This window comes from Oreochromis niloticus, linkage group LG3 (assembly GCF_001858045.2).
Source record: "Oreochromis niloticus isolate F11D_XX linkage group LG3, O_niloticus_UMD_NMBU, whole genome shotgun sequence".
Classification (NCBI taxonomy): Eukaryota; Metazoa; Chordata; class Actinopteri; order Cichliformes; family Cichlidae; genus Oreochromis; species Oreochromis niloticus.
Genome location: NC_031967.2, coordinates 15,136,252 through 15,149,563, shown reverse-complemented (window position 1 = coordinate 15,149,563; position 13,312 = coordinate 15,136,252). Strand labels below are relative to the sequence as shown.

Sequence of the window (13,312 nt, the reverse complement as noted above, 5' to 3'; positions counted from 1 at the left end):
GGTTGTCGGTTCGGCTGTCGTGGTTATTGGAGCTGCAGTCTGGTTGTCGTGCGGCTGTCGTGGTTGTTGGAGCTGCAGTAGTGGTTGTCGGTTCTGCAGTCGTGTTGTCGGTGCGGCTGTCGTGGTTGTTGGAGCTGCAGTCGTGGTTGTCGGTGCGGCTGTCGTGGTTGTTGGAGCTGCAGTAGTGGTTGTCGGTTCGGCTGTCGTGGTTTTGGAGCTGCAGTCGTGGTTGTCGTGCAGCTGTCGTGGTTGTTGGAGCTGCAGTTGTGGTTGTCGGTGCGGCTGTCGTGGTTGTCGGTGCGGCTGTCGTGGTTGTTGGAGCTGCAGTCGTGGTTGTCGTGCGGCTGTCGTGGTTGTTGGAGCTGCAGTAGTGGTTGTCGGTTCTGCAGTCGTTGTTGTCGGTGCGGCTGTAGTGGTTGTCGGTGCAGCTGTTGTGGTTGTCGGTTCTGCAGTCGTTGTTGTGGTGCGGCTGTCGTGGTAGTTGGAGTTGCGGTCGTGGTTGTAGGTGCGGCTGTCGTGGTTGTAGGAGCTACAGTCGTTGTTGTTGGTGCGGCTGTCGTGGTAGTTGGAGTTGCGGTCGTGGTTGTCGGTGCGGCTGTCGTGGTTGTAGGAGCTGCAGTAGTGGTTGTCGGTTCTGCAGTCGTGGTTGTCGGTGCGGCTGTCGTGGTTGTCGGTGCGGCTGTCGTGGTTGTTGGAGCTGCAGTCGTGGTTGTCGGTGCGGCTGTCGTGGTTGTTGGAGCTGCAGTAGTGGTTGTCGGTTCTGCAGTCGTTGTTGTCGGTGCAGCTGTCGTGGTTGTCGGTGCAGCTGTCGTGGTTGTTGGAGCTGCAGTTGTGGTTGTCGGTGCGGCTGTCGTGGTTGTTGGTGCGCTGTTGTGGTTGTTGGAGCTGCAGTCGTGGTTGTCGGTGCGGCTGTCGTGGTTGTTGGAGCTGCAGTAGTGGTTGTCGGTTCTGCAGTCGTGGTTGTTGGTGCGGCTGTTGTGATTGTTGGAGCTGCAGTCGTGGTTGTCGGTGCGGCTGTCGTGGTTGTTGGAGCTGCAGTCGTGGTTGTCGGTGCGGCTGTTGTCGTTGTTGGAGCTGCAGTCGTGGTTGTCGGTGCGGCTGTCGTGGTTGTTGGAGCTGCAGTAGTGGTTGTCGGTTCTGCAGTCGTTGTTGTTGGTGCGGCTGTTGTGGTTGTTGGAGCTGCAGTCGTGGTTGTTGGTGTGGCTGTCGTGGTTGTCGGTGCGGCTGTCGTGGTTGTTGGTGCGGCTGTTGTGGTTGTTGGAGCTGCAGTCGTGGTTGTCGGTGCGGCTGTCGTGTTGTTGGAGCTGCAGTAGTGGTTGTCGTTCTGCAGTCGTTGTTGTCGGTGCGGCTGTTGTGGTTGTTGGAGCTGCAGTCGTGGTTGTCGGTGCGGCTGTCGTGGTTGTCGGGGCGGCTGTCGTGGTTGTTGGAGCTGCAGTCGTGGTTGTCGGTGCGGCTGTCGTGGTTGTTGGAGCTGCAGTAGTGGTTGTCGTTCTGCAGTCGTTGTTGTCGGTGCAGCTGTCGTGGTTGTCGGTGCAGCTGTCGTGGTTGTTGGAGCTGCAGTTGTGGTTGTCGGTGCGGCTGTCGTGGTTGTTGGTGCGGCTGTTGTGGTTGTTGGAGCTGCAGTCGTGGTTGTCGGTGCGGCTGTCGTGGTTGTTGGAGCTGCAGGAGTGGTTGTCGGTTCTGCAGTCGTTGTTGTTGGTGCGGCTGTTGTGGTTGTTGGAGCTGCAGTCGTGGTTGTCGGTGCGGCTGTCGTGGTTGTTGGAGCTGCAGTAGTGGTTGTTGGTTCTGCAGTCGTGGTTGTCGGTGCGGCTGTCGTGGTTGTTGGAGCTGCAGTAGTGGTTGTTGGTTCTGCAGTCGTTGTTGTTGGTGCGGCTGTCGTGGTAGTTGGAGTTCCGGTCGTGGTTGTAGGTGCGGCTGTCGTGGTTGTAGGAGCTACGGTCGTTGTTGTCGGTGCGGCTGTCGTGGTAGTTGGAGTTGCGGTCGTGGTGTCGGTGCGCCTGTCGTGGTTGTTGGAGATGCATAGTGGTTGTCGGTTCTGCAGTCGTTGTTGTCGGTGCGGCTGTTGTGGTTGTTGGAGCTGCAGTCGTGGTTGTCGGTGCGGCTGTCGTGGTTGTCGGTGCGGGCTGTCGTGGTTGTCGGTGCGGCTGTCGTGGTTGTCGGTGCGGCTGTCGTGGTTGTCGGTGCGGCTGTCGTGGTTGTTGGAGCTGCAGTCGTGGTTGTCGGTGCGGCTGTCGTGGTTGTTGGAGCTGCAGTAGTGGTTGTCGGTTCTGCAGTCGTTGTTGTCGGTGCAGCTGTCGTGGTTGTCGGTGCAGCTGTCGTGGTTGTTGGAGCTGCAGTTGTGGTTGTCGGTGCGGCTGTCGTGGTTGTTGGTGCGGCTGTTGTGGTTGTTGGAGCTGCAGTCGTGGTTGTCGGTGCGGCTGTCGTGGTTGTTGGAGCTGCAGTAGTGGTTGTCGGTTCTGCAGTCGTTTGTTGGTGCGGCTGTTGTGGTGTTGGAGCTGCAGTCGTGGTTGTCGGTGCGGCTGTCGTGGTGTTGGAGCTGCAGTCGTGTTGTCGGTGCGGCTGTTGTCGTTGTTGGAGCTGCAGTCGTGGTTGTCGGTGCGGCTGTCGTGGTTGTTGGAGCTGCAGTAGTGGTTGTCGGTTCTGCAGTCGTTGTTGTTGGTGCGGCTGTTGTGGTTGTTGGAGCTGCAGTCGTGGTTGTCGGTGCGGATGTTGTGGTTGTTGGAGCTGCAGTCGTGGTTGTCGGTGCGGCTGTCGTGGTTGTTGGTGCGGCTGTGTGGTTGTTGGAGCTGCAGTCGTGGTTGTCGGTGCGGCTGTCGTGGTTTTGGAGCTGCAGTAGTGGTTGTTGGTTCTGCAGTCGTGGTTGTCGGTGCGGCTGTCGTGGTTGTTGGAGCTGCAGTAGTGGTTGTTGGTTCTGCAGTCGTTGTTGTTGGTGCGGCTGTCGTGGTAGTTGGAGTTCCGGTCGTGGTTGTCGGTGCGCCTGTCGTGGTTGTCGGTGCGGCTGTTGTGGTTGTTGGAGCTGCAGTCGTGGTTGTCGGTGCGGCTGTCGTGGTTGTCGGTGCGGCTGTCGTGGTTGTCGGTGCGGCTGTCGTGGTTGTCGGTGCGGCTGTCGTGGTTGTCGGTGCGGCTGTCGTGGTGTTGGAGCTGCAGTCGTGGTTGTCGGTGCAGCTGTCGTGGTTGTCGGTGCGGCTGTCGTGGTTGTGGGAGCTGCAGTCGTGGTTGTCGGTGCGGCTGTCGTGGTTGTCGGTGCGGCTGTCGTGGTTGTCGGTGCGGCTGTCGTGGTTGTGGGAGCTGCAGTCGTGGTTGTCGGTGCGGCTGTCGTGGTTGTAGGAGCTGCAGTAGTGGTTGTCGGTTCTGCAGTCGTTGTTGTCGGTGCGGCTGTCGAGGTTGTCGGTGCGGCTGTCGTGGTTGTCGGTGCGGCTGTCGTGGTTGTGGGAGCTGCAGTCGTGGTTGTCGGTGCAGCTGTCGTGGTTGTGGGAGCTGCAGTCGTGGTTGTCGGTGCGGCTGTCGTGGTTGTTGGAGCTGCAGTAGTGGTTGTCGGTTCTGCAGTCGTTGTTGTCGGTGCGGCTGTCGTGGTTGTCGGTGCGGCTGTCGTGGTTGTCGGTGCGGCTGTCGTGGTTGTCGGTGCGGCTGTCGTGGTTGTCGGTGCGGCTGTGGTGGTTGTCGGTGCGGCTGTCGTGGTTGTCGGTGCGGCTGTCGTGGTTGTCGGAGCTGCAGTCGTGGTTGTCGGTGCAGCTGTCGTGGTTGTCGGTGCGGCTGTGGTGGTTGTCGGAGCTGCAGTTGTGGTTGTCGGTGCGGCTGTCGTGGTTGTAGGTGCGGCTGTCGTGGTTGTCGGTGCGGCTGTCGTGGTTGTCGGTGCGGCTGTCGTGGTTGTTGGAGCTGCAGTCGTGGTTGTCGGTGCGGCTGTCGTGGTTGTTGGAGCTGCAGTCGTGGTTGTAGGTGCGGCTGTCGTGGTTGTTGGAGCTGCAGTAGTGGTTGTCGGTTCTGCACTCGTTGTTGTCGGTGCAGCTGTCGTGGTTGTCGGTGCAGCTGTCGTGGTTGTTGGAGCTGCAGTTGTGGTTGTCGGTGCGGCTGTCGTGGTTGTTGGTGCGGCTGTTGTCGTTGTTGGAGCTGCAGTCGTGGTTGTCGGTGCGGCTGTCGTGGTTGTTGGAGCTGCAGTAGTGGTTGTCGGTTCTGCAGTCGTTGTTGTTGGTGCGGCTGTTGTGGTTGTTGGAGCTGCAGTCGTGGTTGTCGGTGCGGCTGTCGTGGTTGTTGGAGCTGCAGTCGTGGTTGTCGGTGCGGCTGTTGTGGTTGTTGGAGCTGCAGTCGGGTTGTCGGTGCGGCTGTCGTGGTTGTTGGAGCTGCAGTAGTGGTTGTCGGTTCTGCAGTCGTTGTTGTTGGTGCGGCTGTTGTGGTTGTTGGAGCTGCAGTCGTGGTTGTTGGTGCGGCTGTCGTGGTTGTTGGTGCGGCTGTCGTGGTTGTTGGTGCGGCTGTTGTGGTTGTTGGAGCTGCAGTCGTGGTTGTCGGTGCGGCTGTCGTGGTTGTTGGTGCGGCTGTTGTGGTTGTTGGAGCTGCAGTCGTGGTTGTCGGTGCGGCTGTCGTGGTTGTTGGAGCTGCAGTAGTGGTTGTTGGTTCTGCAGTCGTGGTTGTCGGTGCGGCTGTCGTGGTTGTTGGAGCTGCAGTAGTGGTTGTTGGTTCTGCAGTCGTTGTTGTTGGTGCGGCTGTCGTGGTAGTTGGAGTTCCGGTCGTGGTTGTAGGTGCGGCTGTCGTGGTTGTAGGAGCTACGGTCGTTGTTGTCGGTGCGGCTGTCGTGGTAGTTGGAGTTGCAGTCGTGGTTGTCGGTGCGCCTGTCGTGGTTGTTGGAGATGCAGTAGTGGTTGTCGGTTCTGCAGTCGTTGTTGTCGGTGCGGCTGTCGTGGTTGTTGGAGCTGCAGTCGTGGTTGTCGGTGCGGCTGTCGTGGTTGTCGGTGCGGTTGTCGTGGTTGTCGGTGCGGCTGTCGTGGTTGTTGGAGCTGCAGTCGTGGTTGTCGGTGCGGCTGTCGTGGTGTCGGTGCGGCTGTTGTGGTTGTTGGAGCTGCAGTCGTGGTTGTCGGTGCGGCTGTCGTGGTTGTTGGAGCTGCAGTAGTGGTTGTCAGTTCTGCAGTCGTTGTTGTTGGAGCTGCAGTCGCGGTTGTCGGTGCGGCTGTCGTGGTTGTCGGTGCGGCTGTCGTGGTTGTCGGTGCGGCTGTCGTGGTTGTCGGAGCTGCAGTCGTGGTTGTCGGAGCTGCAGTCGTGGTTGTCGGTGCGGCTGTCGTGGTTGTCGGAGCTGCAGTCGTGGTTGTCGGTGCTGCAGTCGTGGTTGTCGGTGCGGCTGTCGTGGTTGTCGGTGCAGCTGTCGTGGTTGTCGGAGCTGCAGTCGTGGTTGTCGGTGCGGCTGTCGTGGTTGTTGGTGCGGCTGTCGTGGTTGTCGGTGCGGCTGTCGTGGTTGTTGGTGCGGCTGTCGTGGTTGTCGGTGCAGCTGTCGTGGTTGTTGGTGCGGCTGTTGTGGTTGTTGGAGGTGCAGTCGTGGTTGTCGGTTCTGCAGTCGTTGTTGTTGGTGCAGCTGTTGTGGTTGTTGGAGCTGCAGTCGTGGTTGTCGGTGCGGCTGTCGTGGTTGTCGGTGCAGCTGTCGTGGTTGTTGGAGCTGCAGTCGTGGTTGTCGGTGCGGCTGTCGTGGTTGTCGGTGCGGCTGTTGTGGTTGTCGGTGCAGCTGTCGTGGTTGTTGGTGCGGCTGTCGTGGTTGTTGGTGCGGCTGTTGTGGTTGTTGGAGCTGCAGTTGTGGTTGTCGGTTCTGCAGTCGTTGTTGTTGGTGCGGCTGTTGTGGTTGTCGGTGCTGCAGTCGTGGTTGTCGGTGCGGCTGTCGTGGTTGTCGGTGCGGCTGTCGTGGTTGTTGGTGCGGCTGTTGTGGTTGTCGGTGCAGCTGTCGTGGTTGTCGGTGCAGCTGTCGTGGTTGTTGGTGCGGCTGTTGTGGTTGGCGGAGCTGCAGTTGTGGTTGTCGGAGCTGCAGTTGTGGTTGTCGGTTCTGCAGTCGTTGTTGTTGGTGCGGCTGTTGTGGTTGTTGGAGCTGCAGTCGTGGTTGTCGGTGTAGCTGTCGTTGCCATTGTTGCGGCTGTGGTAGTTATTTGAATTAATTTGTTATTTGTGCTACTGTGTAAAGACTTGCCATACTGTTCAATATACATGTATACATGTTTACATCTATGTACAAGTATACACATAAATTTACTTTAAATTAATCTGAGAAACCATTCCCAAATCAGTCCATTATGTATAGTATTGATCTCTTCCCAATGCAAATATGTGTCATGAATTTACTGCACCAACAGTTTAAACGATTTTCTGCAATGATATTGTGTCATATAAAATATCCACTCAAGTAATCTAACATAATCTTTGCATCTAAATAATTCGTACAGTAAAACCCAGACTGCTTTTAAAGAAGAGTGAATGCTGACGCAAATCCAGCAGCCAGACCCTGTATTTCAACAGGTAACAAAAGCAGTCATGAGCAGTCAGACTGTGGCCTTCATATCTACCTGTTCATGTTTTTACAGTAGAATCGCTGTAGCGATCCCTTTGTGCTGGTTTTCCATCTTTGCTTTATGCTATTGGCTTTGTGTTTATACATAAATACAAAGAAAAAGATCATTTGTTATCTCATTATGATAGGGATTAGTTTGGTGTGTGGGAACATATATACAATGCTCAAAAACATAAAGGGAAAACTTAAACAACACAATGTAACTCCTAGTCAATCACATTTCTTTGAAATCAAACTGTCCACTTAGGAAAGTACACTGACTGACAATCAGTTTCACATGCTGTTGTGCAAATGGAATAGACGACAGGTGGAAATTATAGGCAGGCAGCAAGACATCCCCAATAAAGGAGTGGTTCTTCAGTTGGTGATCACAGACTACTTCTCTGTATGCTGGCTTTGATTTCACTCTAGTGGTAGCATGAGACTCAGTCTACAACCCACACAAGTGGCTCAGGTAGTGCAGCTCATCTAGGATGGCACAACAATGCGAGCTGTGGCAAGAAGGTTTGCTGTGTCTGTCAGCGTTGTTTCCAGAGCATGGAGCGCTATCAGGAGACAGGCCAGTACATCAGGAGATGTGGTGGAGGCCGTAGGAGGGCAACAACCCAGCAGCAGGACCACTACCTCTGCCTTTGTGCAAAGAGGAACAGGAGGAGCACTGCCAAAGCCCTGAAAAAATGACCTCCAACAGGCCACAAATTTGCATGTGTCTGCTCAAACAGTCAGAAACAGACTCCATGAGGGTGGCATGAGGGCCCGACGTCCACAAGTGGGGGTTGTGCTTACATCCCAACACTGGATGTAAGCACAACATTTGGGATTTGCCAGAGAACACCAAGATTGGCGACTTCGCCACCGGCGCCCTGTGCTCTTCACAAATGAAAGCAGGTTCACACTGAGCACATGTGACGGATGTGACAGAGTCTGGAGACGCCATTGAGAACGTTCTTCTGCCTGCAACATCCTCCAGCATGACCAGTTTGGCAGTGGGTCAGTAATGGTGTGGGATGGCATTTTTTGGGGGGGGCCGCACAGCCCTCCATGTGCTCACCAGAGGTAGCCTGACTGCCATTAGGTACCAAGATGAGATCCTCAGACCCGTTGTGAGACCATACGTTGCTGCGGTTGGCCCTGGGTTCCTCCTAATGCAAGACAATGCTAGACCTCATGTGGCTGGAGTGTGTCAGCAGTTCCTGCAAGACGAAGGCATTGATGCTATGAACTGGCCTCTCTGTTCCCCAGACATGAATCCAATTGAGCACGTCTGGGACATCATGTCTCACTCCATCCACCAATGCCACGTTGCACTACAGACTGTCCAGGAGTTGGCGGATGCTTTAGCCCGGGTCTGGGAGGAGATCCCTCAGGAGACTACCCACCACCTCATCAGGAGCAGGTGCTGTAGGGAGGTCATACAGGCACGTGGAGGCCACACACACTACTGAGCCTCATTTGATGTGTTTTAAGGACATTACATCAAAGTTGGATCTTCCTGTAGTCGGTTTTTCTACTTTAATTTTGAGTGTGACTCCAAATCCATATCTTCATGGTTTGCTACATTTGATTTCCATTGATACTTTTTGTGTGATTTTGTTGTCAGCATATTCAACCATGTAAAAAACAAAGTATTTAGTAAGAATATTTCTTTCATTCAGATCTGAGATGTCCTATTTTTGTGTTCCCTTTATTTGTTTTTTTAGCGGTGTAGTTTTATGTTGTTAAATGTTATGTTACAACATGTTTCAAGTCATTTTACAGAGAAACGCAAAAGTAATGTAAAGAGTACTACAACAAAATACTTCCTCTTGGGAATGATTAAGTGCTGTACTGCATGAAGTTAGTTAATTACTTTAAGTATACATTAAGTATTCTTTTATATAAAATGTTCTGTGTAATATATGTAATACATTACTATTTTTTAAGTAATGACCCCAACACTGATAAGAATGGGAATTGATAAGAATTTAGCGATTCCGATTCCATTATCAATAACACTTATCAATTCGATTCCATGGCTCCACATTGAGAGTAACAACCATCTCATCTCTAAGCAGCATATTAAATACATTACATTTATGCAAATTACTTGCATGCTGCATGGTCAAATGTTTGTCCATGTTGGAGGTATTTCCCCTCTTTATTGTGATCAGTTTTGGCGTCATGACTCAAAAAAAGTAAAGTATAAAAAGTTATCACAGATATTACACAGAACACTTTTGTTAAAAGTAATGCAGTACGATACTTAATTACACCCAGGAGAAAGACATTTGTTATACTACTCGTTACAGTACTTTCATGTTACTCTGCAAAACGACCTGAAAGACAGTCTCATCTTTGTCTTAGTATTTAGGCATAAAGAGAAAGCTGACAGCACAAATCAAAGACGAAATCCGCACAAAGAGACTTTGCGATCAACACCAAGCGATGGCCACAGTGATTCTCCTTAATAAACATAAACAATTAGAAACAGAAGCTGCAGTCTGACTACTCATTAGTTTGTTACCTATTGAAGCAGCTTCACCACAAATGACGGTGTTCTGGGAATCCATCCTACCTGACAAACCATCCTCACAGCTCACTTTATCGGTGCTGGGTTGGGGTCAGCATTTACTCAGCTTTATCATCACTCTGAGTTCTTGGCTAGCTTAGCGTTGGCATGTTGTCTGTGCAGGTGAAGAGTCGAAGTTGTGTTAACAGTTTAACGGAGTTGTTTCTGTCCCGGAGCAGTATCCACTTTAGCACTGCGCTCTCATCTTTTTGTGCAATATAAATAAAAGTAAGTCCACATCCACGCTGTAAACTGCGCCACTGCTTACTTCCTGAAATCCCAAACATGAACTGAAATCAGCTAACCGTAGCGAGAGTGCAAGGATCGAGAAAGAGGATCGATAGGCGGGCAGACTAACGATTCCAAGGAGTTGGACTACTGGGAACCATAGCTCAACTGGCCATCAGGCATACTGATAACTCGTACTTACCGCGTACTAGCTAGCATGACAGAGTTTCTATACAGCTGGGTGGGTGCTATAATGTTACTGATAGTGAACTGTATTTTATTCATAAGGTTAGTTAGTAGAGTTTCCAACCGTCCTGTAAAAAATGGAATCGTCCCGTATTCAGAGAAAATATTACGCGTTTCGTATTGAGCTGAGAAGGAACACAGTTTGTCAGCTAGAATGGAAAAAGAGACAAAGCTGGAGTTATTCTACGTCTTTACGCTGTCAGCTGGCTCTTCTTCTCTCATTCTCTCCCGCTCCCTTTCCTGTTGCTACTTCAATCATGAAACTGATCAATGATCAGCTGATCGGCTTTTCTGACGCAGGCCCCGTCTCTCTTGTTTGTTTATCTCCCACTTTGCGCCAGAAAGAGGAAACCAGCGGATGTCGCGCTAAACAACAGCAGCATATTTAAGCTTGATCAGCTGTTGTTAGAATTTATTTAATATTACTTTCTAGTATCAGCTGATGTTTGCTGGAGCCACAGCCGTAAAAGGTGCTGGTCGTGATATTGGTCTGGATATGTGGTGAGAGGGAAACATGAAGATGAAACCAGGAGATGTCCTTACTGAATCATCACAGCTGAACAGGTGATGGAGAAACAGGTTTACATTTTAGGTGACATGAATGAGTTGAAGGGAAGTTACGAACTGTTTCTGAGAGACAAATAACACCAGGATCCTTTTCTAAGTAGCTGACAGCTGGTAACTATGCAGGGGCGGGTCTAGCAAAGTTTTGCCAGGGGGGCAGGTAGGGCATTAACAAGGAAAGGGAGACTCAAAGAAATACTTTTCTTTCTTATTCTCATTTAAAATGCCTAGCTTTTATTAAATAATTATCTGAATCTTAACCAAAGTTTTTATCTGACGTAAAATGTATAGAAATCATACATATACCAGCAGGGCAGTGTACATCACTGTCCCAACAGTGTTTGTTTACATTCAAAGGCTTTATGGCTTTAATCCCTGGTGGGCTGGTTTCTAGTCAAAATGCCCAGGCCGATTTTTTGTCCCAGTCCAGCCCTGCTGGGAACCGATTCTCTGCAAGAACCGATTCCCATCCCCAAACACTGATCACAACAGATGAAATACTTCCCGAGCATGCACAAACATTTGACCACAGAACACGTAAATAATTTTCACAAATGTCATGTCTTCTATATGCTGCTTAGAGATGATGGTGACTCTTAAAGGGTGCCACCAAGAACCCAATGAGAATCGATAGGGAATCGATAAGGAATTGAAATGGAATTAAAATGATAAAGATAACGGAATGGGAATTGCTAAATTCTTTTCAATTCCCATCCCTGATTGGGTGACTTGAGTTGTTCTTATTAAACTTTTTTTTGTTGTTCCTTGAGTTAGGTATTTAATTTGTTTTTTTGTTGTTTTTTTAATTGTTTTTTAATTGTTTCCTCCACTGTGTGCCTGAATTGGTCTGGTCAGCCAGAATTTAAGCTTAATTTCTTTCTCTTTTTGTCACTTTTGGCATGTTTTTTTTAATTTTATTTTATTTTAATGCTAACTTTCTTATGCTGGCAAAAAAGGGAGTTAATTTAAAACTAAGTATAATTATGGGCTTTATTTAAACAGGAATTACTACAGTTAAGCATGTCAAATGTTTCAGTGGTTGAAACATGGATTATGTAGAGATTTGATGTTGAATCCTTTATGTCCTCATATTGTTGTCCGTGTCGTTCATTGTTGACAGACGGATAGAACAGAAATGTTAAAGAAAAAAGGTGGATGGCAAACTATACGAATCTTTGTGCCTACCACCTGACCAATGATAATTAGCTGTTTTTTGTACTATAAATTCTGTATATTTAATGAAGCTGCGCAACCTTGCACTTTCATTATATGACAATTTTCCTCAAAGTATAGATGTGGGTCACAGATTTCTCATTAAACGAAAAGGGCATACAATTTCTCATATTTAAAATCAGGTACAAATGTAAAAATCTAAAGTAAAAATCTAATTTTTGTTTAGCACAATATTTTTTCTATTATCAACTAGAAGTATAAATGTCATGGGACATTTCACAGTTTCAGTAGCAAAACTGCAAAACTTTAATCCATAAAGTAACAGAAAAATGGTACCATAAATATTTTATTTGCTTTTTGACAATTCACGGAGTAAAACTTCATAAAGTGAAGTTTGGTTAAACTTTCAAGTCTTCATATCACCATTTGGCATAGATGGCTGGCCAACTTAATTATAGAACATGAAAGATCTCACTTCTCTCCATGTTTTGATAGAACATCTGCGGTTATATGTGATTTTTTTTTCTTTGTAAAAATAATGTTCTAATGTAGTCACTTTTACACTGACAATGATATTGCTTTTTTAAAGTTGTTGGAAATTTTGTTGCCATTATTAAAAGAGCCCAAATGCCCTTATGAGCCATCATCAACATTAAGCTGCAGGACAAATCCTCATGAAATTTTTAAGGCTCAAATAAGTATTTTGACATTGCTATGCTAAAGCAGTTAATTGATTTTGTATCAACAGTAAGTTCCACATCACTTAGCTCACCTGTTAGAAGTAGACAAATTGATATCATCATTCCATCCCCCATTCTTTAATCAGTTAAATCTGTAAAAAAAATAATAATAATAGGAGCTATGATGAAATATTGTTTTAAATCTAGTAAAACAGATTTTCACAAAAATGCAAACCATTTGTTTTATTTTTAATTGTACTCTTTTTTATATACTTAATGATGAAACAATAATGCATGACTATTTTAAAATAATATTGGTAAAATAATTCATTGGCATTAGTTTAACAAGTTAGTGAAATACAAAAAGTCACATTCACAGTACATAAAATCTGTTTCATTGTACTTACCGAAACTGAGATAAGATGAAAATGTATTAATTCTCCTTTTTATCTCCTGTTAATTTTAAATTATTTGGTCTAAGCCAGCAGAGTTGAGCTCTCTGCTTTGGTAAACCTTTTAATCTTATGCCCACACTTCCTGTGGCCTTATATATATCAGGATAATGGAGGCTAGTGACGTATGTGGGAGATGATAGAAAAGATTGTCACACGTTGAAGATGAACAATGCCACATTTCAGGCTTCACAGGTTTGTAAGCTGTCAACCTGAAAGTTTCTTGGCTCAAGATAAGAGCCTCTCCCTTCTTTTTGCTTGTGACCTGAGTTACTCCTAGGCATTTTAGAGACAAATACATAATTCTAGTGGGGTGTAAAGTATTTGGAAGAACTGCAAGATATGTAACATGATTAAAGCAATAAGACATCTTTGATTATTATCGAGTGTATTTTTTATGTTCATTTACTGTGCCATGTAATACAAAACTTTAATTAAAAAATAAGATGTATTATGATAACACATACAGCATCACAGTTAAATTTCCTCATATTTTTCCAGTTAACTAAAAACTCATCAAGTTAGTACCATCTATTGCAAAATTAAATAAAAGAAACTTGAATTTTGGTGTGTATCAAAGCCATATCTTTCTAAAGTTGCCTCAGCAGTACATGTTCTACCAAACTGATTTTATTCATTTAATATCTCCTTTCTGTTCTCTGCATGGACCTGATTAAACCTGAACATGGATTTTGGATTGGATTAGGTCTTTTCACTTCTTTTTTTTTCTGAGCCAAGACGGGGACGCTTTGCAAAAGTAGATGATGGCAGTTTCCTTGTTGTTTTTAACAATGCACTTTCTGCAGCCTCATCTGCCCAAACTATTGAATTATGGTGTATTTATGTGTAATTGTTTTATTTCATATTTTCAAATTATAGTTCTGCT

At 48.0% G+C, this 13,312-nt stretch overlaps 1 protein-coding gene and 1 long non-coding RNA gene across 2 annotated transcripts in view; both read right to left on the bottom strand.

Annotated features, from left to right (window-relative positions):
- LOC109200649 (mucin-2) overlaps nucleotides 1-2,021 on the bottom strand; it is an 11,202-nt gene extending 9,181 nt beyond the window's left edge. Inside the window, exon 1 of the mRNA XM_025900801.1 lies at nucleotides 1,829-2,021. Within this exon, the coding sequence (XP_025756586.1) occupies nucleotides 1,829-2,021 (193 nt within the window). The remainder of the gene's footprint in view (nucleotides 1-1,828) is intronic.
- Nucleotides 2,022-5,990: 3,969 nt separating this feature from the next.
- LOC109197630 (uncharacterized) lies at nucleotides 5,991-12,505 on the bottom strand. The gene is made up of 3 exons (XR_002058723.2): nucleotides 12,382-12,505; nucleotides 12,067-12,126; nucleotides 5,991-6,103 (listed from the first exon to the last, which is right to left on the bottom strand). It is a non-coding gene; the product is annotated as an uncharacterized LOC109197630 (long non-coding RNA).
- Nucleotides 12,506-13,312: the final 807 nt, after the last annotated feature.